Source organism: Bos taurus, chromosome 4 (genome assembly GCF_002263795.3).
Source record: "Bos taurus isolate L1 Dominette 01449 registration number 42190680 breed Hereford chromosome 4, ARS-UCD2.0, whole genome shotgun sequence".
NCBI lineage: Eukaryota > Metazoa > Chordata > Mammalia > Artiodactyla > Bovidae > Bos > Bos taurus.
In genome coordinates this window covers 116,861,480-116,888,685 of record NC_037331.1, presented here as the reverse complement: position 1 = coordinate 116,888,685, position 27,206 = coordinate 116,861,480, and the positions used below count along the sequence as shown (strand labels likewise).

The 27,206-nt window shown below is 56.1% G+C and overlaps 1 protein-coding gene across 5 annotated transcripts in view; it reads right to left on the bottom strand.

The window, feature by feature from the left end:
* DPP6 (dipeptidyl peptidase like 6) overlaps positions 1-27,206 on the bottom strand; it is a 1,065,758-nt gene that overhangs the window by 10,933 nt on the left and 1,027,619 nt on the right. For all 5 annotated transcript variants that reach the window (XM_024990441.2, XM_024990444.2, NM_174040.2 and 2 more), the window contains 4 exon segments: positions 22,457-22,504; positions 14,163-14,261; positions 9,696-9,765; positions 6,914-7,108 (listed from right to left, as the gene is read on the bottom strand). In XM_024990441.2, coding sequence (XP_024846209.1) covers positions 6,914-7,108; positions 9,696-9,765; positions 14,163-14,261; positions 22,457-22,504 — 412 coding nt within the window.

The window sequence follows — 27,206 nt, the reverse complement described above, 5'->3', positions numbered from 1 at the left end:
TTCTGTCCACTTGCCGCCACTTCGAGGCCTCCCTCCCCTGCTTCCCATCACCCCTTTCCGGGTATCGCCCAGTGGTTATTTTCTTGTCTGCTGGCTGGAGCCGCCCTGTCACTTCTGACCGCCCTTCTCAGTCTGGGGGACTCAAACTCCCGAGCCTGGGCCCCAAGAGTGCGCGGTCCTTCTCCAGTCGGCTCTCCAAGGGTCCCAAGCCCTGGACCCGGCCAGCCCTTCATGGTTAGAGCAGCGCTTCTACGGTGATGTCGGAAGCCCACGGACCCCAGTTCCTGGGGCTGGGCGGGCCGGCCCAGGGTGGAGCAGCAACTGCTCTGACTTCTTGCCATGATACAAATTCAGGCAACTTCTGTGCCCTTGGTACAGTCAGCCCTCTGCGTTCATGGGTTTCACATGCACAGATTCAACCAAATGCTTATTGAAAATATTAAGGAAGAAACCCAGAGAGTTCCAAAAAGCAAAACTTGAATTTGCCACACTCTGACAACTATCTGTACAGCATTTACATTGTATTGAAAACCCCTCCCTCCAAAAAAATCCCCAGAAAAATTCAGGAATCCAGAGGGAACAGAGATAACACAGTAAACAGAGGAAAACCATCACTAACATATCTAGAAAGAGAAGAAATACTGAACCGATAAGACAAGAAGACTTTGCTCTTGGGTGAAGAGAGAAGGTTACGGATTTTGAAGTGTCATGCCTGCCAATGAACATTAACAGAAAGGCTGGAAAGTAGGAGATAAAGGGATGTTGAGAATAAACCCAGAAGCACCAAAACCAGCACAATAGAAGCTCCAGAAAGAAACAACAGAGAAAGGAGAAGTCAGTGGCACACTGCGGTGAAAACTTTCTGAGGACGAGGACAAAGAACAATTAATCTCCAGGCTGAAAAGTCCCACACCAAGAGTGGACGTCTCAGCATGCCAAGAGCGAAGAGGTCTTTCTCCCGGAAGGGAGCAATGGGCCGTCTACAAGGATTAAAACAGGAAGATCAGCAGATGCTTCTCACTAGCAACCCCAGAGGGTGGACGATTCCAGGGCCTTCTAGACAGAGACTACTGTCTGCAGATTTTACATCTAGATAAGCAATAACCTCAAATGTGGGAATAGAATAAAGACATTTTGTAATGTTTTCTAGATTCACGAAGGACAAAGTAAATAAAAAGGGGGATATATATCCGTCATTCTTTGGCACGAGACCCAGGGTGCGTGCAAAGCACATGACCTGGGGAGGGTGTGACAGGGCAACCAGGGTGACCCTGCAGACACCTGGTCCAGGTGGAGCAGGAGAAGGGGCTGCAGCTTGAGAGAAGAATGTGGGAATGGACGCTATTAGCAGGTGTGGTGAACTGATGCTTTCAAACTGTGGTGCTGGAGAAGACCCTTGAAACCAGTCAATCCTAAAGGAAATCAACCTTGAACATTCACTGGAAGGACAGATGCTGAAGCTCCAGTACTTTGGCCACCTGATGCGAAGAGCCGACTCATTGGAAAAGACCCTGATGCCAGGAAAGATGGAAGGCAGGAGGAGAAGGGGACGACAGAGGATGAGATAGCTGAATGGCATCACTGACTCAATGGACATGAGTTTGGGTGAACTCCAGGAGATGGTGAAGGTATCCAAGTGAAAGACAAAGCTACAGTCCAGGAAAAATTAAATGATGCGGCAGAAAGTAGGGCATGAGAGCCCACGGGGTCTGCAGTCAGCACCATTTACGCAGTGATCCTGCACCTCCGATGGCTGATCTAACCAGGCAGCTGATGGTTACACTCCTGGGAGAATGATGGTACTGAACAGCTACTCCTCACCTGTAATGATCGGAAGTCAAGTGATGAGCAATCGTGACGTGATGACAGCCGTGTTCAGAAAGGTGGAAGCAAACGCTTGATGAAGGCGGTGAGGGGTCGAGGGTGGCTGCCTCTGCGAAGCAGGGCTGGTGGGAGGGTCGGGTGAAGGGCAAGGGAACTGGTGTGGTTTATTCATGCATTTGTTATGGGTCGAATTCTGCAAAATACGTTGGATTTCTAACCCCGCAAACCTCCGTGTGGGACCACAGCTGTCAATAGGGCCACTGCTGATGTAATGAGTAGGTCAAGATGAGGCCACACTAGAGTGGCGTCCTTCTAAGAGGAGAAGGGGCACAGACACCTCGGGAGGACACAGCCCATGAAGACACAGGATCACAGGGATGGATCTACAAGCTGAAGGTTGCCAGCCTCCGCGGGAGCGGGAAGAGCAGGTGGGACCCTCTGCGGCAGGCGTTAGCCCGCACCCGATCCCGGTTTCCAGCCCTAGGAGACGCAACACTTAACACCTGGGCTTGTTTAAAACATGATGCAGGTGCCATAGGCAGCCTGGCGGACTTCAGGTCTCACACACACACACACACACACACACAGCCTTGGTCAACCTGCAAAGCATGGTGGCCACGCCCACACAATGGAACCACTGAAGACACCTCTCCAAGTTTCTGAATTCTCTCCTCGTGATCCCAATCCCTGATACACTGACGGGGCTCGAGGACCGTCTGGTGAAAGGGCCCACCCGGTCCCAGTGGGGTTCTGCCGCATAGCCGGATGTGGTCTGCGGAGACCATGGTGTCCACCCCAAGGGGCCTTGGCTCCACTCCAGTTCATAAACTATCTCGGACTTTTGCTCGCAGCCCTGTGTGCACATCCACAGGCAGCCTCCGATCTCTGGTGGCCGGCCCTGCAGCGGCTTTACCTGGAGGGTCACTTCCTGAGCTGGAACCACGCGTCACGGTCACAACCCTCACCTGTAAAGTGCTGGGGAGGCTTCTGGGGAAAACAGTGTTTTCAGATATCAAATATTTTTATGATCTTGCTGCTACGTGTGCTCAGTTGCTCAGTTGTGTCCGACTCTGCGACCCCATGGACTGTAGCCCGCCAGCCTCCTCCGATCGTGGCATTCTTCAGGCAAGAAAACTGGAGTGGGCTGTCATTTCCTTCTCCAGGGGATCTTCCCCACCTGGGGACTGGACGCGTGTCTCTCGCGTCTTCTGCACTGGCAGGCAGACACCTTACCACTGCACCACGACTAGGTCCACTACCTACCAGCAGTTCCACGTGCTGGCCCTTTCCGGGGCAGCAGTGGAGCCTCCAGACGGGGGAGCGTGGTGCGGGCTCTGGGAGCGCGTCTCGCCTCCCGGACGCTCTCAGCTGCAGTGCAGGGCAGGGCGTCCGTCTCGAGGGAGCAGGCGCAGCGCTCAGCTCCACCTTGGGGTCTGCAGAGGCCCCGTGTGAGCAGGGAGAGACTCTGGCCTCCAGAGCACGTCTGGGGGCGGCGGGCTGACACCCTGGAGCGGCAGTGCTCTCACCTTCCAGCCTTCCCCATGCCGCGCCATCTCAGTGGGCGGGGTGGGGCCCCTGCTGGCCCCCGCCAGCCTGGCAGAGATGCTCAGGGGTCCAGATGCCCCTGGAAGCTGATTCCTCCCTCTGTCTGTCCCTCTGACCCCCGCGGTCGGAGGGCTCTGCCCCACTGTGCTCCAGCCTGCGTTCTGCACAAACATGCCTCCTGCACGTCCGAGTGTGTGCAGGCACCGCTTCCGGGGACCCACGCTGACACAGGGGTCATGGACCACAGAGCTGCCCCCAGCACTTTTGGAGCTGGGGAACCTCACAGCCAGAGACTGGATGAGACATGAACGCGGGGCCGGTGGGAGAGATGTGTCACTAAGATTGTCCTTCCCCGCATGTGAACGTTGGGAGGGACGCGGGACGCATGGCCCAGCCCACTTCCCTGATGTGCCACGTCCGTCTCCCTGTTCCTCATCATCTCGCAGAGTTTGCCCAAGTTCATGTCCATTGAATCGGTGATGCTATCTAACCATCTCATCCCCTCACTCCTTTCCCCTTTTGCCCTCAATTTCCCCAGCATCAGGGTTTGTTCCAATGAGTCGGCTCTTTGCATCACGTGGCCGAAATACTGGGGCTTCAGCTTCAGCATCAGTCCTTCCAATGGATATTTAGGACTGATCTCCTGTAGGATGGACTGGTTGGATCTCCTTGTAGTCCAAGGGACTCTCAAGAGCCTTCTGCAGCACCACAGTTCGAAAGCATCAATTACTCTAGCGCTCAGCCTTCTTTATGGTCCAACTCTCCTATCTGTACACGACTCCTGGAAAGACCATTTGACCTTTGTTGGCAAAATGATGTCTCTGCTTTTTAATATGCTGTCTGGGTTTGTCATGGCTTCTGGTTATTCCTCTCTCCTTAAAGCTCCCTGTTTGAATGTTTCCTGCCAAGACTCTCTCCCAGAAAACTCACTACACTGCTACCAGGATCTCGGTTCCGAAGATGAAGGTGACTTTGCCACCTCCTGGCTGAAACCCTCTGTGGGGACGCTGCTGCTTGGAGAGCAGGCAGCAGCTCGGAGGACGGGAGGGGAGGCGCCCAGTCCAGCCGCCCACCCCTCCCCGCGTCCCCAGCCTTCACGCAGCATGGTATTTACAGTTGGGGGGCCCGAAGTGCCTGCACCCCTGCCTCACCTCAACCTTCACTCACGGTATTTTCCTTGTGGAACATGCACCTCTCATTTCCCGCAGACATGTCCTTATTTATTAATCCTCTGAGGTGAGGTCCTGGCCGGAAGCCATCTCCTTGCAGGAGCCCCTCCGGGCAAGGCTGTGCTTCCCCCGTGATGCCCCGAGTGCCTGTTCACATGGCCGGCTCCTCCTCCATCGAAGGGGAGACCCGCTGGGCTCCCAGACCAGGGGTGGGGAGCCCCGGGGAGTGAGAGTCAGGGGCTGGCCTCATGGTTTCTTAAACTGAGAAAACCGGGCTATGTCTTTCTAATGAGAATACAGACCCAGATCCTAAGAGAGCTGAGTAAATTTTCCAAGGCTCCAGGCATGTGGGGAGCAGCCTCCCGAGGTCCGTGTGGCTGGCATGGCTTATGCTCCTGACCCCAGAAGCCTCAGTGGCTTAAGAGTTGGCCAATTTTTCTATTTTACTATTATTTTCCTGGAACTGGTTCTGTTCTGTTTTTGAACAGATGGCTGATCAATCCCTTATTTTTGGAAACACCGTGGGTGTGAAACAGCCGTGCACCCTCTGTCTGTGCTCAGAGCGGGGCAGTCAGGCTAGCCACGCCGGCCGGCGGGGTGCATGAAGGACGCCGTGTCCTCCGCCGGGGCCTCTGGGCTTTGAGGGGGTGGTCAGACCAGGGAAGGTGAGGGTAGGGGGCAGTGGCAGGCGGGGAAGGACAAGAAAAGGGGGGCTTGGGGAGGGGGCTGCGCCGTGACCTGGTCACACCCCTTGTCCCTCCGAGCCCCACCGGGGCCTCGCGCTTCTCCCCAGGAGAGGCTGCAGCACCGGTGTCCACTGGGCGCCACCTGCTCCTCCTCCCCCTGCTGGCTGAGCTGTCACTCGCCCTCCCTTCTCTGCCCAGCCCTCTGGGTCTCAGGAATGGGGCGGGGGCTGCCCCACTGCTCTCGTGGGTTATTGGTTCTGGGCTCCTGGGGAGGCTCCTCCCTTCCCTTCTGAAGGCTTCTGTAAGTGGATCAAGGTGCTGAAGGCAGGTGCTCTGGCAGCCATCCTGTGAGCATGAGGAGCAGAGGCTCAGTGGTGCTCCGTGCCTGGCTGAGATGAGAGCTGGAGGGAGCCAGGCCTGAGGCAGACCCTCACCTCTGGGTCTCCAGCCAACAGACCTGATGCCTGACGCCCGTCTGGACTCCAGAGCCAATACAGGGCTGTGTTTGTAAAGTACCTTTGATGCTGCCTGTGTGTTTGTGTGTGCTGTTGAGTTTGAGGCAAAAGTATGGTGACGGATGCGCCTTCCCAGACTCTCGGGTCCTCGGCCGTCTCTCTCGCCCCTATGTTCTGCCTCTAGCACGTGTAGGTCTGGCCGCATGGCCTGTCTCTCCGCCAGCTCACAACTCCCTTGAGGAAAGGGTGCCATTCACTCACTCACTCGAGGTTTCATCCACTTAATACTTACTTACTGAGCACGTATCACATGTACATGCACATCACATGTATGCACGTCACGTGACATCAATCTTTCTAAACACAAGAGAGAAAACGTTCTGAACAGTCAGTAGAGTGAAATCTCCTAAACCTCAGAGCGCAGTCGTGACGGCTCATGGGCCGGGACGTCACGCTGTCTTACGGCCCTTCAGTCCACGACACTGGTCCACCTGGGCACTGTATCGCACTCTCCAAGGCCCAGGGTCCAGCACCGTGCACCCGGATCTCAAGGAGGACGACCGCCGTGCCCATGCCACTCCCGTCCCTGCAGCACCTGAGCCCGTGCATCTCACGCCTCTCCCATGTGAAGTCTGCCGCGTGCGCAGTAAACTCGGAAGACCCAACCTTGGCCAATGCGCCCGCAGGCCAGTGAGCGGCATAGGTCCCTGACGGCTCTCATTCCGGGGCGACGATAACATCCAGTCAACACCTCTGCTCCTCGGCCCCTTCTGTCCCTGGAGAGTCTACTAGCCCTGCCTCCGTGAGCAGGACGTGAGAGAGCCATAAAACATGCGGAGTGGGGCTTCCAATCTGCCTGGTGCACTCCTTTCTCAGGAAGGAGGTGACTGGCTACATGGCTCACCTTCTCTCTCCCTCTCCCTGCCCTCCCCCCATGATCAGTGGCCAAGGTCCGTGACCACAGCATCGGGAACCCACAAAGACCCACATCACGGTCTCTGCACCTTGTTGCAATCAGCAAAGCAGAAAGGCCACCAGCCGTGCAGCGACTAGGACCCTGGTCTTTGGGAGCATATGGCTGGCAGGAATTCACTGGGGAATCACCAGAGACTTCTGGGGGTGCCAGCAAAGCGCAGGCAGAATGTGTGCACCACCAGGAAACAAGACCACGATGCAACCCGGGTAGAGATGAGACCCCCCAACCCCGTTCCAACAGCGCCGCTGGGGTGCTCACCGCACGGCCTCCATCTGGTCCTTCTCCTCCAGGGAGCCCAGCCTCCGCCTCACCTCATGCAGCAGCCTGGTGCCCTGGAAGCCGCTGCCGCGGCCATCACACTTGACCACCACGGCCCCATGGCTGCTCACCATTACCGTCTCCCAGGTCACTGCAAACTTCTCGGCCACACTCTGGCTCCCCGGGGTGCCGTCCCTGGAAGAGACAGGCCAGGCCTGAGCACGCAGCTGCAGGGCATGGGGTGTGGTGACTTGTCCCATAGACTCGGGAGCCTAGGGATGCTCTCCTGGGGCAGAGCCAGCCCCCACGCCCAGCTCCACACATCCGCACCCCCCAGCACGAGGGCGCTGAAGGGCCCGTTCTTGGGGAGAGACCCTGAAGAGTCCTCCCCTTCCCCTCCTGCTTGGCTCCCCATTACGGCCCACCTCTCCTATCCTTCCCAGGCGGGTTCCCAGGCTGCCCCCTTAGTGCGCATCACATGAGTGACCACGCTGTAGTGCTCTTTCCGGTGGCCCCTGGTTTGAGGGAATTAGGGGGATTCCCTGATGGCTCAGACAGTAATGGCTCCTACAATGCAGGAGACATGGGTTCCATTCCTGGGTCGGGAAAGATCCCCTGCAGGATGGAATGGCAACCCACTCCAGGATTTTTGCCTGGAGAATTCCACGTGTGTGCATGTGCTCTGTATGTATGTGCTATGTGTTCTGGTGTGTGTGTGTGAACACGTGGGTGTGTAGGTGCTGTTGTGTGTCATGGCCATCTGATGGTGTGTACGTGTATCTGTGTGTTTCCGTATATATGTGTGTGTGTGTGAGTCCATATGTATGTGTACGTGTGTGTCTATGTGTATGTGTGTGTCTGTACATATGTGTGAGTTTGTATGTCCACATATATGTGTATGCCCGTGTATATGTGTATCTGTGTAATGTGTATTGTGTGTCTGTATATGTGTGTGTATGTCCGTATACATGTGTATATCTGTATATCTGTATACATGTGTATGTGTGTGTATGTCCATATGTATGTTTATGTCCGTGAATATGTGTGTCTGTGTATATGTGTGTGTGTCTGTATATACGTGTATGAGTCTGTATGTCCATATATATGTGTATGTCCGTGTATATGTGTACGTGTGTGTCTGTGTTTATGTATATGTGTGTGTGTCCATATACATGTGTATGGATGTCTGTATACATGTGTATGTGTGTGTATGTCCATATATATATATATATATGTGTGTATGTATGTGTATGTGTGTGTCTCCATGTATATGTGTATGTATATGTCTGTGTATATGTGTATGTGTATGTCTGTATACATGTGTATGTGTGTGTATGTCTGTCTGTATGTGTATGTGTGTGTGTGTGTACATGTGTATGTCTGTATATACGTGTATGCATGTATGTCTGTATATGTGTGTCTCTGTATGTATGTCTGTATATATGTGTGTGTGTGTCTATGTGTATGTATGTCTGTATATATGTGTGTGTGTCTGTATATATGTGTATGTATACATGTGTATGTATGTGTATGTGTGTCTGTATATATGTGTGTCTGTATATGTGTGTGTGTGTCTGTATATATGTGTGTGTTGTGTATATGTGCATATATGTCTGTATATATATGTGTGTGTGTCTGTATGTGTATGTGTGTGTATATGTGTATGTGTGTCTGTATATGTGTATGTGTATGTATACACGTGTATGTATGTGTATGTGTGTCTGTATATATGTGTGTCTGTATATATGTGTATGTGTGTCTGTATATATGTGTATGTATACATGTGTATGTATGTGTATGTATGTCTGTATATATGTGTGTCTGTATATGTGTGTGTGTGTCTGTATATATGTGTGTGTTGTGTATATGTGCATATATGTCTGTATATATATGTGTGTGTGTCTGTATGTGTATGTGTGTGTATATGTGTATGTGTGTCTGTATATGTGTATGTGTATGTATACATGTGTATGTATGTGTATGTGTGTCTGTACATATGTGTGTCTGTATACATGTGTGTGTGTGTCTGCTTGCTGGTGAAGTGCCCAGACAGTGAGGAGAAGTGCCCAGTTAGTGACGAGCTGGGCAGGACCGTGTGTCCAGCCGGGCGTCTTCGGGTGCAGCCTTGTCCCTGAGGGCCTGGCTGGGTGCCCGGGGTGATGCACGGAGCTATCAGGCTCTGGGCGCCTTCCTGGGTGCTGACTTCCCCAGGGGCCCTGGGGCAGACCCAGTGCGGGCCTCTGCCCTCCCCTGGCCCTTTCTTCCCAGAGCCTCCCTTGCCCCACGGCCCCGTGCACACCGGGGCAGGAGCCCGAGTCAGGACACAACACCGTGAGAGGTGCTTGCAAGGCTCTGCAAAGGGGTTCTCAAAATCCGAACCAGAGGCTTCCAGTTAGCAGGGGCAGACCTGAAACTGTCCTGTGGGGACACTTGGTGTTCAAGGGTGCCTGGTGGTGCAGGAGGGGCTGCTGGCCCCGGCGAGCCCCCCGCCAGGCCCACCTCGTTTTCTGGGGGCCCTGGGCCCTGCCCAGTGAGGTCAGACCCCCAGTCAGCTTTCCCGCTGTCCTGGGGCCGCTGGGCAGCCACGGCAGCAGGACCCATGGGATATGACTCAGCACCTGGGTTCAATGTTGAGAATCCCCCGAGGCTTTCCTTTAACATCCGGGGTCACTGGTAGTTACAGACAAGGGGCTAAAATTGCTTTCTGATTTTAGTGTGCAGCGGGATTGGGCTCCCCTTCCCACCTTCTTGAGGGTGTGGTCCTTGCCCCTGGGATACTTACACCACCAGGAGCAAGGGGTAGTGGGCGGTGTCGGTGAAGGTCGCCGGCTTGAGGATCTGAATGGGCAGGTCTAGGCAGAAACGGAACACAGGGCCGCACGTTAGGGGCCAGGAAGTGTGGCCAGGAGGGGAGGGCGGGACGGGCCTCGGAGGGGCAAGGCCGGGCCTCCACAGACAGGGTGACTCCAGCTCCTTCTGGACTTGGACAAAGCACCCAGTCAGTCTCCTTGAGGCTGAGTTTCTTCAATTGACGGCTTCCCTGTGGCTCAGATGGTAAAAAAAAAAAAAAAAAAGAAAAAAGAAAAGAAAAACCTGCTTGCAATGCAGGAGGTCTGAGTTTGATCCCTGGGTGGGGAAGATCCCTTGGAGAAAAGAATGGCAACCCACTCCAGTCTTCTCGCCTGGAGAATCCCACGGACAGAGGAGCCTGGTGGGCTACAGTCTGTGGGGTTGCAAAGAGTCAGACACGACTGAGCAACCAACACTTTTCTCCACCTGAGGCTTAAAGGAAATCTTGTGCAGAGGAATATGTGGACAGACAGGAATGCCTGGACCACCAAGGGCTGAGCGCTTGCTAACAGCAGAATTCCAGGCAGGGGGAAATGAGCCCCGGGGGAACATGCACTCTGTCACGAGGGACTCCTGCAACATACAGCTAAGTGGGGAGGGACGCTGGGGAGCGGTGGGGACGCGGGGAGGCAGAGACTCAGTGGGGAGCGGGTGGTGAGGCAGGGCAGAGCCCAGACAGAGAGGCTGGAGCTGGGGAGCCCTCACTGTTCATGGGCTGGAGCTGGGCAGGCCCGGTGCCCGGGAGCCAGCGGGAGGGAGCCGGTGCAGCTGCGGGTCCTGCGGCCAAGGCCCTTTGGACGCGGTCCCTGGCCACCAGGATGCAGTCAGGGAGGGAGAGAAGCGTGTCCCGTACCGCTGTCTCTGTCCTTCCCCGAGATGAAACTTCCTGCCTCAGTTAGAGATTGTTCACTGACGTTAACTACAGCCCAGATCGCAACTAAACTGGAATGGCCGTCTTTCCCCCGCACACGGTCACTATACCAATAGATACACCCTAGGCTGGGGGATTGGCTCAGCAGCAGGCTCTGACCCGACTCTCATTACTGATTCCGGCTGAATGTTAATGGCTTGCAAATTAGATCAATGGCCCAGGGACCCGGGGACTCTATCACCGAAATATCCATAAAACATGGTCTGGGCTGCTTTCTGCCACTGATAAGCCCATGGGCAGGCTTTGGCCACCAGCGGCGGAATACATTCGGAGAGCGATCCTGGAGGGAGGTGGGCAGCTTCCCCGAGGACAGCATTAGCCTCCAGCAGCGTTCAATGACAGACAAAATAAAAACAGGCGGGCAGGGCGACAGCGCTTGGGTTTGCTAGTACCCCCAGGGCTGATGTGTGGAGACCGGCCCGCACACGCTGTATCTTCTCCTCTTGTCTTCATCCCTGGACACCTGCGAGTAAAAACCTCGCCCTGGGAGAAACCTCGGGCGGCCTCGGCTCATTGTTTCTCAAGCCCCTTCTCTGCGTTTTTGGAGGAGGGGGTGGCAAGCACCAGGGTTCCCAGGTGGGAACCATTCCTGTGGGAGCCCGCGAGCCCGCGTGGATGGAGGAGGAGGAGGGCCTGGGCTAGGAGATCGGGGCGGGGGGAGGGTCTAGACAAGGAATGAGATCTGGCGTCTAGGTAACAGATGAGAAAACTGGCTGAGACGGGGGACCGGGCAGGGCAGGAGGCTGAGGTCTGAGCGTGTAGGCGGCCGGCCTCAGAGGGCGCGACCTGTGAAGTCCTGTGGGCCCCTGAGAGCTCTGCCACCATCGTAAGCCTCCTGTTTCATCCATCTCGGGCCCTGCATATGACAGGGCCTGCCTGAGGTCTGCACGGAGACAGAGGTGGCGGGCGGGCAGCCTGTGGAGGCCGCCTGCTTGCTCATCCCCCGTTCCTCCCATCCTTGCCTCCAGCTCTCCATCCATCCCTCCATCAATCTAAAGGCATCCTTGTTTTTGCCTTGGTTCTTCCTTACAAAAGCGGAGCAGGAAGACGAATACCCAGTTAACGAGAGGGCTCTTGCGAAGCTGGGTCCGTCCTGAGTGACACGTGCTGCTCGACAGTTTGGACCAGTCATGGACGCCCTCCCCGGGGCAGCCTAGACTTCCCTTTGCCCCCTTCCTGGAGGTGCGGGGGCTCCACCCTGAGCTGTCAGTCAGTTCTCTCTTTACAGCTCTGCAGGGCAGGGGAGGCAGACAGGGCCTGCATACAGGCTTCGGGGCAGTGGGGGCAGGTTTTAGGCCCCGTCCAGGTGACCCGCGCACAGACCCCGTGGGGCTGCCCACATCTCTCTGCCCCTCCTGTTAGAGCCGTGACTCCTGGGGTCTCAGGAGCCTCGTTTTTGGCCTGGACTCCTGCCCTTCCTGCTGCTCGCTTTCTGTTCTGTGGTTCCCCGCGCCCTGATGACAGCATCTGTTGGCCAACCCACTCCCCCATCCTCTCTTTCTGACTGATGGCCCCTCTCCCGCTCGGCACTGGACGTGCCCTCTGGACACGCAAAGCTGCCCGTGCTTCCAGGCCTGAGCGCGTCCTGCTGGGATCCGTGAGCATTTCAGGGACATCGGGGAAATCCAGACCCGGAGAGACAGTGGGGTGGCCCTGGCTCGGTGGGCAGAGATGTCCCCGCCAGGCATGACCACAGCCTCCACTCACACTCCTCCTGGGTTGGTTTCTTCTCCATCGGCCTCCAACACACTGAGCACGTGTGGGGCCAGAGCAACCAGCTGTGCCCACGGGCCCAGGGAGAGGTCACTGCTGCAGCTTAGTCCCCCCTCCCCACCTCTCCCCCTTGTATCTGCCCCCTGCACCTCTCCCCACCACCTACACCTCTCCCCCATCTCTCCCCCCGCACCTCTCCCCCTTGTATCTGCCCCCGCACCTCTCCCCCATCTCTCCCCCCGCACCTCTTCCCCTTGTATGTCCCCCCACACCTCTCCCCTTGTATCTCCCCCAACGCCTCTCCCCCTTGTATCTCCCCCCATGCCTCTCCCCCTTTATCTCCCCCCACACCTCCAGCAATGATTAGGACGCTCCCAGTACCATATGACTCCATGCGCCCAACAACAGGATGCAGGTGAAGGAGATGGGGGGTGAGGGCCCCACGTGGAATCACCTGTCAGCCTCCTCACTCCGCCAAGAATCCTCCCTGGATGGATGCCCCCTTCTTCTCTGCCGACCAGAGACTCCAGGAGCCCCTTTCAGAGCCCACATTGCTGGAAGCTCCACGGGACCCCAGTCCTCTTTCCTGCTCTCCCTGGAGCCCCTGGGCCCTGCCTTCCTGCTCTGAAGGACTTGGCTTCATGGAATGTGGAGTCTTGGGTGGGGCGGGGGAGCTTTCTGGATCGTGCTCCGTGGGCGAAGCCTCGGATCCTGCCCTCAGGGGCTCACAGGCCGGCATGCCCCATCTGACAGGGATGCTTAACAGGACTCCAGGGCTCACGGGCCCCCGTGACGAGCCGCTGCCCCACTGAAGGGAAAGGGCAGACGACGAGGAGCTCCCAGACGCTGTCTGGGGAGACAGACACAGGCTCTGGCCACCCTCCCTCCGCCACCCCAGGGCCTGCATTCAGGCATCACTCTTTCCCATCCATCCCTGGCGACCTTCCAAGTTAGCTCCCAAGACCTCAGAGACAATGAGCAGATGGTACCTGGATGGGTGACTCAAAAATGACTTCGAGGTTCGCGGTCTGAATGACCTGAAACCAGCCCGCTTCTAAGGGTGTCATCCCCACACAGGCAGCGCGGAGGGACACGGTGCTGTGGGGACTGAGGCCCCAGGGTGGACGCCCTGGGCCTGGGTAGCAGGGCGCCGTGCGCAGAGCTGACGAAGCTGCCGGGACCCCCTTCCCGCCTGGAGCGCGGGTCCCATCCAGCCGGGCCCCGGGGCTCTCAGGGGTGCCTGCCGCAGGACAAGCTCATGAAACTCACTGAAGGGCTGAACAGACAGCTCAGAGGGAGGACACAGGCCAAGGAAGGGCGCTGATGGTCTCCAGCCGCCCCGGCCACCAGCCTTTCGCTGTGGGTCTCCAGCTGCGAGGACGCCCCCCAGCCCTTGAGCAACACGGAGAGGCGAGCTGACAGGCAGTAAGGGCATCGGTGGCACAGAAAGGGAACGTCTGGGGGAAGCCTCTGCCCTGGGTGGTGTCCAGGCCTGCTCCCCGCCAAGGAGAGAATTTTCATCTGGGACCACGTCTAAACTGTCGGCCTCCGGGGGACAGAAATCACCGCTCCTGTTTATTTCTGTCTGGCACAGAGCGAGTGTCTTGCCTATGAACACAGTCGGCTTCCCCTGGGTCCCCCTGGCTGGTGAGGGGGCAGTTGGGGCCCACACTGGGGGCCCCCGCCCCGCCCCCCCACGCCCCGCTGGCATAGCGATCGCGGTCGCACAGAGGCTGTCTCCCCTGAAGCACTCACTGTAGTCGTCAGTCTCGATTTTCCTGTACTCCACTTTCGGCATCTGCCGGTCGCTTATGGCTTTCTGTACGTGCTCGTTGGTCTCTAGATCAAACATCTCTGAAACAGACAGACCAATGATGCGTTCAAATCCCCACTCACGGATGCCCTGGCGTTTCACGTGCCTCCTGACTGCTACATCAGAGGACAGGATCACACATCCACGGCAGGAGCCAAGAGCCACAGACGTTACATCCCAAGCCCAGTCACAGGACAGGGGCGAGTCCAGGTCAGCCCGGCTGCTCCGGGCGGGAGGTGGGTTCCTCCACGGTGCCCGGCGCCCCTGCCCCCGACATGCTCCACGGCATTTCTCACACACGGGAATCATTTTGGGGGTGTGACTGGTCTCAGGACTGCTGTTTTTTTGGGAACTGACATCATGTCTGTCAAGGCAAGTGGTTTCCAAATGGAGTGGCCACAATAACACACCGGAAGAGAGGACAGGAGCTGGAGGTGACCTTTGCCACTTTGTCCAGGAAGGTGGACTTGGCTTTCTTGCCTTAGCCATAGGTGGCCCGGCCCCGGAGACCTTCATTCGAGGTGGCTGCGCGGCCGTGTGAGTCTGGGTACAGGGGGACTGGCCTGTCTCCCTCCAGGCCAGAGAGGTGGCCGCACCCTTCCCTGCACCTCAGGGGCTGCTCTGAGACCCTTACGTTGTGCCAGCTCATGAAGGCCTTGGCAGGGACCCTGTGCCTGCAAAAGCCCCCTTCTTCCATCCCCTGCAGAACTGGCCTTCCCCTCAACTGCTCCATCTGACACGTGACTTCTTTCCTCCTCTCTCCCCCAACCCTACCTGGGGACAACTCGTGGTTCCATCGAAAGGAAGTTTTATCTCCAAGGGGCTCGACCTTTGGGTAGATAAGTCACTTGGAAATGGGTGTGAACCATTAAAGAAGAACCTAATCTCACAAGCAAGCTGATAACTGCTTTTATGAACAGGCCAGACAGGTGAGCCAGCACTTAGGACCCCCAGCACTGAGTGTTCTGTCTGTGGGGCCATGGGGACCACCCTGAGCAGGACCCCCACACTTCCTCGGGGGCAGAGGCGACCACAAGTTCCCAGGGCTGGTGACAAGCCAAGAACCAAGACAGAAGGTGCTTCACGAGTTTGCTGAGCACGTATTTGGGTATTTAGCTTTGGTGACACAGTGAGGGGAGACATGGTGAAACTAGCTTTAAAAATGGTGAGGTTGGACCCCACCGCCCAGCAGGCAAGAAGCCCAGTCCTTTGTATAAAGTGAGAAGGGGAAGGTGTGTCCACACGGGCTGTGCTGACACACGGAGGTCCAAACAGTCGTGTGTGCACGCTGAGTCCTTCAGTCGTGTCTGACTGTTGCGACCCCATGGGCTGTAGCCCGCCAGGCTCCTCTGTCCATGGGATTCTCCAGGCAAGAACACTGGAGAGGGTTGCCATTTCCTCCTCCAGAGGACCTTCCCGACACAGGCATCAAACCCACACCTCTAATGTCTCCTGCACTGGCAGTTGGGTTCTTTACCACGAGCACCGCCTGTGAAGCCCGGAGGTCCTGGCAGATCTGACCTCAGCTCGGGGACCTGGAGACCCAGCCCGGAGGTGGCACCCTCTCGACCTTGCGGTCTTACAGACACGCAGGGGAGGGGACCCCGACCTCAGTGTGGCGAGAGCACCCCACGGTCCTAACAGAGCAGAGAGCAGTCGTTTTCCCTGAGTCCAAACAGCCTCGGCCGTTTAACACAGCGTCCCCGGCACACAGAGGAGCCGGTTTACGAGGTATTAATTATTTCACTCTCAGGGCAGGACGATCTGGAGGTAGCCCCACCAGACGATGGAAATGATGTCATTTCCACGTTCTCTGCTGCCTCCGCGCCTTCGCACTTGCTGTTCTGTGTTCCTGGCTCCTCCTCTCCGTCAGGTCAAAGGTCACCTACTCCGCGAGAAGCCCCCACCGTCAATCTCGGGTCCCCTACACGTCCATGCTACACCAGCTCTCAGACTCGGTCACTGGCTGGGCTGCCCCATCCCACGCCGGGCTTCCCAGGGACAAAACACACCAGTTTCCAGTAGCAGGACTCGACCTGTCTGTGGAAATCTGACTGATGCCCGGGACATGATGCGTCTTCACAGTAGCTGAGCCTGGGTTTTGGCCCGAGTCTTCCTTTCTTCTCCCACGTGGGAAGGACTGAGTGGTCCTCCTGGGAGGTTTCCGAAACACCATGGGGCTCTGAGGGTCCTGGTGGTCAGATCTCTTGGTGCTAAGAGTCGAAGCAATCGAGGCCTATTAACCCCTGCTTCCCACACCAAGCAAAACAAAACGAAAGCACATTTTAATCCAACTGATTTAAAAGTTGGCAGTGCTTGAGCACCCAAGTTACTATTTACTTTGGGGAACTGAGGAAATTCACTGCTGTTGTTCAGTCGCACAGCTGTGTCTGGCTCTGTGCAACTCCATGGATTACAGCACGTCAGGCTCCTCTGTCCTTCACCATCTCCCAGAGCCTGCTCAAACTCAAGTCCATTGAGTAAGTAATGCCATCCAACCATCTCATCCTCTGTCATCCCCTTCTCCTGCCTTCAATCTTTCCCAGCATCAGGGTCTTTTCCAATGAGTCAGTTCTTCACATCAGGTGGCCAAAGTATTGGAGTGTCAGCATCAGTCCTTCCAGTGAATATTCAGGGTTGATTTCCTTTAAAATTGACTGGTTTGATCTCCTTGCTGTCCAAGGAACTCCAAGAGTCTTCTCCAGCACCACAGTTTGAAAGCATCAGCTCTTTGGCACTCAGCCTTCTTTGTGGTCCCACTCTCCCATCCGTACGTGACTAGTGGAAAAACCATAGCTTTGACTATACGGACCTTTGTGGGCAAAGTGATGTCTCTGCTTTTTAATACGCTGTCTAGGTTTGTCACAGCTCTTCTTCTAAGAAACAAGCATCTTCTAATTTCACTGATGCTATCCAAACCCAAGCTTATGGTAGGAGCCGGAGCACGGACCTCACAGGGTCTTCTAGAAGCCTCAGCCCTCCAGCCCGTGATCTGGACCTCTGTGTCTGCTTAAGAGAAGCCCAGGGGAGAGGGCAGCTAGGGGGCTCAGGGGCGCGGGTGGGGCTGTGGGTCAGACCAGAGGGATGGAGACGCACGAAGACAGGGCATCAGCGGGAACACAGAAGGAGCATCCTTGGGGACAAGAGCAGGGCTGGGCCCTTTGCTGTCAGAGAAGCAGCTCCGAGCTCCCACTTCTTGGGGCTGGACAGAGCTCCGGGGGGGTGGCAGGGGGGCGACCTGGATGGGCAGACATCACCAGGCAGGAGAGCTGGAGCAGCCACTCAAGGCTGGTTGTCACCCTCTCCACGCATCTGCATGGGAATTTGACACTGCTGACACCAGCCAAGCTTGAAGCAGCTTTGTGCTCAGGCTGACATGCAGCCTGCGAGCGCGGCTCGTGTGGACCTAAGGAGAACACAGACTTGCCACCGGAACGTGGAGCTTCTGGTTGGTTCCTGGGCACGGGAGCCATGGCTTCGCCACGGAGCCCCCGGTGTTCTAACTGCACACGGCGTTCTGACGGCACACGGCCTCGGCAGACGGCGTGTGAATAGCTAGTCCCTCTGTATTAAAATCCCACCCTTCAGAGAAAGGCACCACGGCAACAGACTATTAAATTTAGTTAAATATTAGATTTCTCATTTAATGATTGCCCACACAACCGGTTTTATCAGCAGAGAGCTGGCTGTCCCACCGGGGAGTTGAGTTAAGCCATTTTATTTGTTCCCATAATTGCATTCAAAGAGGGCAGGGGCTCGGCGGAGGAAATAAGAAAAGACGCGCTTGTTCCCCGAGGAATCTCTTTTGACGTGGGGGCCGTGGGGACCTGCCGTCAGGAGCAGACAAATGGCCGCTCCTTAATTAAATGTGAGCCCCTCTAATATTTGACGGAATTAGCTATTATCAGATCTGGACACGGTGAGCCTGCAGGAAGCCGGGTGGCTCACGAGGGCTGCCTCCCAGCTGGGCCCCCGCGTGCAGGCGCCGTGTGGCCATGGCTGTTCCGGGACCCAGTTGGCTCAGGTCTTTGGTGGAATCACCACTTGGCTGCATTTGGGGGCCTGAGTGACCAGTGAGCCGCTGGGCTGGAGGACAGAAGAGCTGCCCTCCCCGTCTCGGGTTGCTGCCAGTGGCAGGAGGGCAGGGCCGGCACGGAGGTCGCTCGGTCTGGGCAGTGCTGCCCCATCACTGGGGTCTGGCCACCCGCCTGGATTTCCGGGCCTCTCCTGGCGTGTTTCAGGAAGCTGTCCCTGTAGCGTCGGTGACCACGGCATCCCAGAGGTGGCCCGCCCACCCGGGGATGCGCAGCTCAAGCCCAGTGTGGCACAGATGCAATCCTAAAGGTGGTCACACGGTCTGGGGGTCATTGTTCTGTCTGCTGCGTTTGTTTCTCTCCAGAAGGATCATCAGCAATTTGGAGGCAGAGTGATGGAGTGTGTTTATAATACTGGCACCAACGAGGGGCCACGTGTGGCCCACCCAGTCAGCCCCATTCTCGCTCAGGAAGCGGTAGCGGTGGACACAGAGCCTCCAACCCACTGCCCTCCAGAGTCCTGGGGGCAACTCTGGGCTCGGTGGGGCCGGGCGCACTCGTGCTGATCCCTCCTCACATCTCCCCGTCGGTCGTCCCACCTCCTGACACGCCTGATGGTGTAGCTGACGCCCGTGTGGTCACTCGGGGGAAGAGGGGAGGGCGGGGTGGCCACCAGGCAGAGGACGAGAGAGCAGGTGGACTGGCCCAGACGGCCGCTGGCTGGGACGGTCTCAAACAAGAGCTGCCACGCAAGCTGGTTTTGCTTCTTTGTAAAAAGCCGACTGAAGGGAGCGGGAGGGAGAGATGCTGGCCAGGAGTTCTGGGGGAGGAGCCACGCCGGGCAGCCCAGGAACTTCGTTCCGGGAGCAGCGGTCACGATGCTGTCGGTGCCGTCAGGGGCAGACCATGCTGTGCCTGCCTGCAGGCGCTCTGGACCCAGGCTGGGCTATGCTGGGGGAGCAGGGGAGCTGGTGGTCCTCTGCACCTGGATCACACCCCCTCCCCAAGCTCACACCCCTCACGCTCACCTCGAAGCGTCTATTTACACGACTGTCGGCTCTGCCATCCCAGGGCCTGAGCGGCCTGAACACCCAGCACCTAACGAGTGCACTCCGGCCCTGACCACAATTACGCTCTTCAGGAAACAGCTTCTAAATAATTCAGAGTCACATCTGTGACACCGCAGGCTCTGTTTGTAAAGAAGATCTTCTAAAGGGAAAGAAATCAGATAGTCCCAGGGTGGCTCTGGGGTCAAGGGGCAGAGGAGGGGGAAGGCAAAGAATTCTGAAACAGTAATTTCAAGTTCCAGAGTGCGGCAGGAATCTGGGAAACGGCTGCTGCCTTCAGAGATGGACGGGACCTTCTGGGGCCCTGCCTGCCATGGCCTATCTGCCTGGGGCTGTCGTACAATGCAGGCCACAGGCTGGTTGACCAGGCTCCCCAAGCGTCTCTGAAGGCCAATCCTCAGGGCCTGCTGCCCTCAGGCTGTTGGGCTGCGGGCAGGTGGCCCCCACAGGCTGCGGGCAGGAGGCCCCTGTCTCCCCATCTGCATACCGGTCGGAACCGCCTTCCAGACGAGTGGGGTGGCCCTGGGCTCTGCTTGGGGCTCAAAGACCAGCAGGGACTCGGTGCTGCGTCAGGTTAACTGGGGCGGCTTTTGGAGGGACCGTCGGGAGGCTGTGGCTGTGAGCAGGTCACTCAGGTGACAGCAGAGCAAAGGCCTCGGCCCCCAGCGACCGAGTGGGCCCCAAGGTCACGACCTCGTGCTCGGGCTTGCATGAATAAGGTCTGGCCCTCACTGAGCTCACCTCAGGTGAGCTGCTGCGAGATGGGCGCCCAGGAATGTCCAGGAAGCCGCAGGGAGGCCAGCCCTTGATATTAGGTGGTCACTTGATTATGTAAAAAATGGTGAGCATGGTCCCAACGGGGATTAAGCATTCAGGGTGCAGTTTAAGGGCTCAGTCCTGCTGACTGCAGAACCCTCCCCCAGAATCTGCCCCCTGCTCAGAGCTCCCCCCGCCCCCCTCAACTGCACACTGAGGCTGAGCGGGGTTCACTGCAGGGCAAGGGTCTCTGGAGCAGGGAGAGGATGAGGCTGTGGTTGCCCAGCCAGCTCGGAGGCTGGGGTGTGCGGTGGGGGTGGGGGGAAGCCTGCCTGCCCTGGCCTGTCTCGGGGTGGATGCAGGACAGAGCTGCTGGGGCTGAGCAGCCCCCTGGCCACATTGGCCGCAAGGCTGCGCTGGTCAGTGCTGTGCTCTGAGGTGGGGGCCGGGCTGAGCCCCCGCTGCCGGCTCGAGGCGGGACCAGCGCTCTCCGGCTGGGCACACGCCAGTTGTGCCCCTCTGCCTCGGGTCTCCTCGTCAATTCTGGGGTGATGGGAGCCTGCCTCCCGGGCAGCGAGGGAAGACGGGATAGAACACGCAGAGAACCTGCAGCAGTGGCTCCGGCTCGTGGCCGGCTCTGTGATGCCGGCCCGGGTCACTGTCTCCATCACCTCAACTCCTAAGGTCTCCAGGCTCCAGACCTGCCCTGGTTCTGGAAGATGGTCACGGTGCAGCCTTGGTGGGGCAGGCATATCGTGTCGACTTCGGCAGAGGCGCCAGGAGGCTTTGATGGGCTTCCCAAGCACCTTCTCTGCGTCTCGGGCCAGGAGAGGCTCAGGAACCAGGGCATCAGCCCCACCCCCGCCTGGGGGCAGCCCGCCCAGCTCCACGGACCCAAACCCGGGGGCACTGTGTTCTGCGCCGACGCAGCGAGGACAAGACGGGACGGGAGGCTCCGGAGCCGACCTGAGACCCGTCAGGACTTAGTTCAGTTCAGTTCAGATGCTCAGTCATGTCTGACTCTGTGACCCCATGGACTGCAGCATGCCAGGCCTCCCTGTCCATCACCAACTCCCAGAGTTTACTCAAACTCGTGTCCCTCGAGTCAGTGATGCCATCCAACCATCTCATCCTCTGTCGTCCCCTTCTCCTGCCCTCAATCCTTCCTGGCATCAGGGTCTTTTCAAATGAGTCAGGAGTTAAACACTCAGGAAAACCCCCCCGCAGGCTCCCCACTGCAGTGCTTGGAGGCTGAAGTCCACGCTCCCGCTCTGATGCACCATGGGAACTGCGACCTCCAGGTCTTATCTTCCAGGCGGCCCCCCTAGATATTCCTGTGGTGTCAGCACCTGGCGCGGAGCACACTAATGAATATATATAAGGAATGGACTCTGTATCCATCCACTCTCACATCCATTTTCTGGCTTTTTTTCCCTTTGTATTTAAATGATTTAATTATTTACTTTTGAGTTCACTGTTATTGATCTTTAATTTTGGATTTCTGTCTAGATGTGCTGCTGGCCATCTCCTTTTTGAAACTTTCCCCCTAACCAACTCTCCCTGGTGCCTGAAACTCTGCCATTGAGACAGCAGCAGTCCCTTGCCGAGAGAATTAAAGGAACTGTGTGAGCTGGGGCTGTATGAGCGAGGGTGCTGAGCAGGGTCCCGCCAGGGCTGGTGCAACGGGGGTGCTGGCGCCCAGGAAGGGGGGCAGATCGGGGGGGAATGGAGGCTCAGAACTCCTGGGGGATTAGGGCAGAGGAGGGCCGAGGCAGGGAGCGACCAAGGCCGAGGGTGCCTAACTTCTGAGCTCTCCCGTCGGTCTGCCTCCTCCCATCACTTCCACCTTTTCGTGTGAACATACATGTGCACAGGTCACCCTAAGGTGTGTGGGTCCTTGAGAGTCTCTGGGAAGCTCCACCGCTGCAGCGACCTGGAGGCGAAGACCCCTGTGCCAGGCAGGTGCCCCCAGACCACAGAGGAAGATGGGCTGGAGGCGTCCACGGAGCCTCAGCCAGCGGTGGGGGGCTCTCAGAGCCGGGAGGGCGCGGCAGGCCCGGCTGGAGAGCCCAGCACTGTCTGTGCACATCCCTGCGGCCTCCGCCCGGGGGCTCTGCCTATGGGGTCGCAGACAAGGTTGGCTCACCCCAGGCGGCCTCTGGGCCCTAGGGGCCTGCGGGCCTGCGCGCCCTCACTGGCTGGGAGATCTTCACGTCCATCGCACCTAACAGTACTGGGGATGCAGGTTCATCTGGAGCTGCTAGGACATGACCATCGCGATCTCCAAACAGAAACTGTGCCTGGATCATCTCTTGAAGCCTTTCTGCTTCCCAGCCCCACGTCGCAGGGAGATTTAAGACAAGACCAAAGAGCACTTACTTTTCTTATCGGTCGTGTTGTGCACGCTCACCGTGGGGACCCCAGGACCTGCAGAGGGTAGAGAGACAAGGAGGCCATGAGTTTAGCTGAGAACGAAGGAGAACCAAGCCTTGGTTACCACATGCTCCTCAGGGCTCTGGGCGCCCGGCCCCAGTGCGGGGGGGTTGTCATCAGCGTGGATGGCAGAGGCCAGGTCCCTGGGGGTTAAGGGCATGTCTTCCTAAGTTTGCATCCATGTCAGTTACAAGGAACCCAAGTAGAAGGGTATGATTTTAGAAGGTCCCAATGACATAAAACATCGATGCCCTTACAACTTCCCTGTGGCCCTCCAGTCCTGCATCGTTTGCACTGAGTTCCGGTCAATCTGCTGCCTCTGTCTTGAGTCACGCATCGAGGCTGCCTTGCTGGCTCCTCCCCGGGGAAGCCCTCCCCTCCTCGTCTCCTGGAATGCCTGGTTAACACTTCTAGGGTAACATGATCACTGTGCAAGTGTTCAGCTGTGTTTCCCTGTTCCCTGATGCAGCTTTCTGCTCTTAGGTTGTCCCGAAGCTGCAGGCCTGGAGTGAGAAGAGGGCCTGGCCAGCTGTGGGTCGAGTCTGTAGGTCAACTTTGTTACCCTCTTTAGCAAAAGGAGAGTGCGGCAAGAGAAAAGCTTACTTTTCAGATATTCTGAAGGCATACTGAAAGGCAGGCGTGGATTTTTCTAGCCCATCTCTGTGCCTTCTCTGCACTCCCGTTCCACTCCTGTTCCAACTGGTAGTGTGGTGGGCGGTTGGGGGGGGGGGCCTTCCTGCGGGACGTGAGGGACGCCAGGCTTGCTCCCCACCCCCGCCCCAGCCTACTGTCCTCTCTGCCTGAAGTCTGCTCCCAGACACGGCTTTGTCTTCATTAAGTCTCTGCTCACACACCTCCTCCACGCCCCCAACTCCCGATGCAAGAGAAACTGCCACCCCCTCTGCCCAGCCCCCTCCCCCTCTTCTTTACAGAGCGCTGCCTCTTGCCATGACATCAGGACCCCAGAGTATGGATTTTCAGCATATGTGTTCACTGCTCACTTCAACTGCACTAGAACAGAAGCCCTGGAATTTGTATGAACAAATTCTGAAACTTGGTCTTATTTATTGCCATTATCTCCAGCATCTAGAATGGTGTTTGGAATATACTGGGGCTTGATCACATATCTGTGGATTGAACGCTGAGCGAAGGACCCCAGACCACACAGGAAGGAGCCGGGGGGCTGCCCCTTGGCCCTGGTGGTCTGGGGAGACGGCAGGGAGAGAGGGCGTGAAGGCGGGTGGGCGGCAGTGGGCAGAGGGGGATGGATGTGTCCTGGGGGCTGGAGGGCCGGGGCTGCTGTTCCTCTGCCTTGGGCAGGAGACTCGGGGGTGCTCTGAGCTCATGGGGTGGCCGCATCTAAGCTGGGGGTTCAGACTATTTGGGCAGTTTCCCTGGGATCACCATCAGAACTCCCTGCCCACTTCCAAGGGGCCGGGTGGCAAGGGGTTGAGTTGCGAGCGGGGGTCTGCGTGGGTCCCACCACCACAAAGCTCAGAGCCCCGGCCATGCTCAAAGACTGCAGAGTGGAATCCTAGTCCAGGGCCCGGAGAGGATGCAGAGAGAAGCCATGGGGTCCGAGGTGCCGTGAGAGGCACGAGGGGTTGCTCCAGCCGGGGGGGCACCCCCGGACCAGCAGGGCTGAGACCGACAGCGGCCACGTCAGCCGTGGACTGCCTGTCCCCTGCCCGGGACTGGACCCAGACACAAAGTCCAGGAGGTCCGGGGCCTCGCCTGGCCCACGAGGTGCCCCTCCTCCATCTCCCCATAGGGAGGCCTGCCAGATCAAATGCAGGTTATCCAGTTACATTTGAATTCCACATAAACAATACATATTTTCAGTATAAATGTGTCCCAGGTGGTACTGGGATTTACGACTAAAATTCATTTGTTGTTTATCTGAAATCAAGTGGTACTGGGTGTCCTGCCTTTTTATTTGCGGAACCAGGCGCCTTCGACCCAGGGTGCGGAGGGAGCAGCAGGGTTGGGAGACTCTGTGCATTTAGCCAAAAGGGATGGCGCCCACTGAAGGGGGCTAAGCGCCGGCAGGTGGTGGGTTTCAATTGTTGGGTCAAACGAAGTTTTCAGGCTGGAAGATCGGTTTCCCCACTGGGCGCGCATGGGGGAGAACAGAGCAGGTACTGAGAGATGGGCTGCGTGTCCTTCCTCCGCACATTTCGGGGAGGGTATGTTTGCAAACAGAGCGCATCCTCCATTCTTATTAATAATGTAAACAGTGATTATTTATTTGGTGCCTACTGTGTCCAAGGCACTCCGCTATGTGTTTATATGAATAATTCCTAGTCCTCCCAGCGGCTCTGCAAAGCAGGTGCTTCCAACTGTATTTTGCAGATGAGAAAACACAGGCTGTGAGAGCTTTAAGTCTTCTGTTCCAGCAGCACAGCAGGGAAGTTGTCGAGCTGGGATGGGACCCTTCTTATTTTCAAATGCAGGAACTTGATGCGTGCGTGTGTGCCAAGTTCCTTCAGCCGTGTCTGACTCTTCGCAACCCCATGGACTGCAGCCCGCCAGGCTCCAATGTCCATGGGATTCTCCAGGCAAGAATACTGGAGTGGGTTGCCATGCCCTCCTCTAGGGGATCTTCCCAACCCAGGGGTCGAACCCGAGTATCTTATGTCTCCTGCACTGGCAGATGGTTTCTTTACCACTGAGCCCCCTGGGAAGCTTAGTGAACTTGGTACATGTTTCTGAAAAAATTCGAACACCACAGAAAGGAATAAAGTGACAGGTAAAAGGTCCTTCTCACCCCACTTTCCAGAAGTAACCTGAATGACTCTAAAACATCCTAAAATGTTTGCTGCATGTTGGGCTTCCCTGGTGGTTCAGCTGGTGAAGAATCCGCCTGCAGTGTGGGAGACCAGGGTTTGGTCCCTAGGTTGGGAAGATCCCCTGGAGAAGGGAAAGGCTACCCACTCAAGTATTCTCTGCGTGTAGGTGGTCAAATTTACAAATAAGCAATTATTTCAAACATAAAAAAACCTTTCATGTAAATATGCAGCTTTATTGAATCTTTAAGTTATAGCACATTGCCTCACTTTTTAAAGATAAAATCTAACACACAGATTTGAGATCACCTGTGTCTCCTAATCTCAGTCTGCTCCCTTCCCAGAGGTTGACTTACCTTGGAGTTAGTATTTATCATTTCCATGTGTATTTAAGAGACTAGTAAAGTAATGCTCAAAATTCTCCAAGCCAGGCTTCAGCAATATGTGAACCGTGAACTTCCAGATGTTCAAGCTGGTTTTAGAAAAGGCAGAGGAACCAGAGATCAAATTGTCAACATCTGCTGGATCATTTAAAAAGCAAGAGAGTTCCAGAAAAACATCTATTTCTGCTTTATTGACTATGCCAAAGCCTTTGACTGTGTGGATCACAATAAACTGTGGAAAATTCTGAAAGAGATGGGAATACCAGACCATTTGACCTGCTCCTTAAGAAACCTGTATGCAGGTCAGGAAGCAACAGTTAGAACTGGACATGGAACAACAGACTGGTTCCAAATAGGAAAAGGAGTACGCCTGTCACCCTGCTTATTTAATGTATATGCAGAGTACATCATGAGAAACGCTGGGCTGGAATAAGCACAAGCTGGAATCAAGATTGCCGGGAGAAATATCAATAAGCTCAGATATGCAGATGATACCACCCTTATGGCAGAAAGTCAAGAGGAACTAAAAAGCCTCTTGATGAAAGTGAAAGAGGAGAGTGAAAAAGTTGGCTTAAAGTTCAACATTCAGAAAACGAAGATCATGGCATCCGGTCCCATCACTTCATGGGAAATAGATGGGGAAACAGTGGAAACAGTGTCAGACTTTATTTTTTTGGGCTCCAAAATCACTGCAGATGGTGACTGCAGCCATGAAATTAAAAGACACTTACTCCTTGGAAGGAAAGTTATGACCAACCTAGATAGCATATTGAAAAGCAGAGACATTACTTTGCCAACAAAGGTCTGTCTAAGTCAAGGCTATGGTTTTTCCAGTGGTCATGTATGGATGTGAGAGTTGGACTGTGAAGAAGGCTGAGCGCCAAAGAATTGATGCTTTTGAACTGTGGTATTGGAGAAGACTCTTGAGAGTCCGTTGGACTGCAAGGAGATCCAACCAGTCCATTCTGAAGGAGATCAGTCCTGGGTGTTCTTTGGAAGTACTGATGCTAAAGCTGAAACTCCAATACTTTGGCCACCTCATGTGAAGAGCTGACTCTTTGGAAAAGACTCTGATGCTGGGAGGGATTGGGGGCAGGACGAGAAGGGGATGACAGAGGATGAGATGGCTGGATGGCATCACCGACTCAACGGACATGAGTTTGAGTGAACTCTGGGAGTTGGTGATGGACAGGGAGGCCTGGTGTGCTGCGATTCATGGGGTCGCAGAGTCAGACACGACTGAGTGACTGAACTGAACTGAACTGATTGCCATGTGATAGGTGGTAACCAAACAATATCATGTGGCAAAAATGCGTTTTTCCACTAGTCATATACGGATGTGAGAGTTGGACCATAACGAAAGCTGAGCAGAGAAGAATTGATGCTTTTGAACTGTGGTGTTGGAGAAGACTCTTGAGAGTCCCTTGGACAGCAAAGAGATCAAGCCAGTCAATCCTAAAGGAAATCAGTCCTGAATACTCATTGGAGGGACTAATGCTGAAGCTGAAGCTCCAATACTTTGGCCAC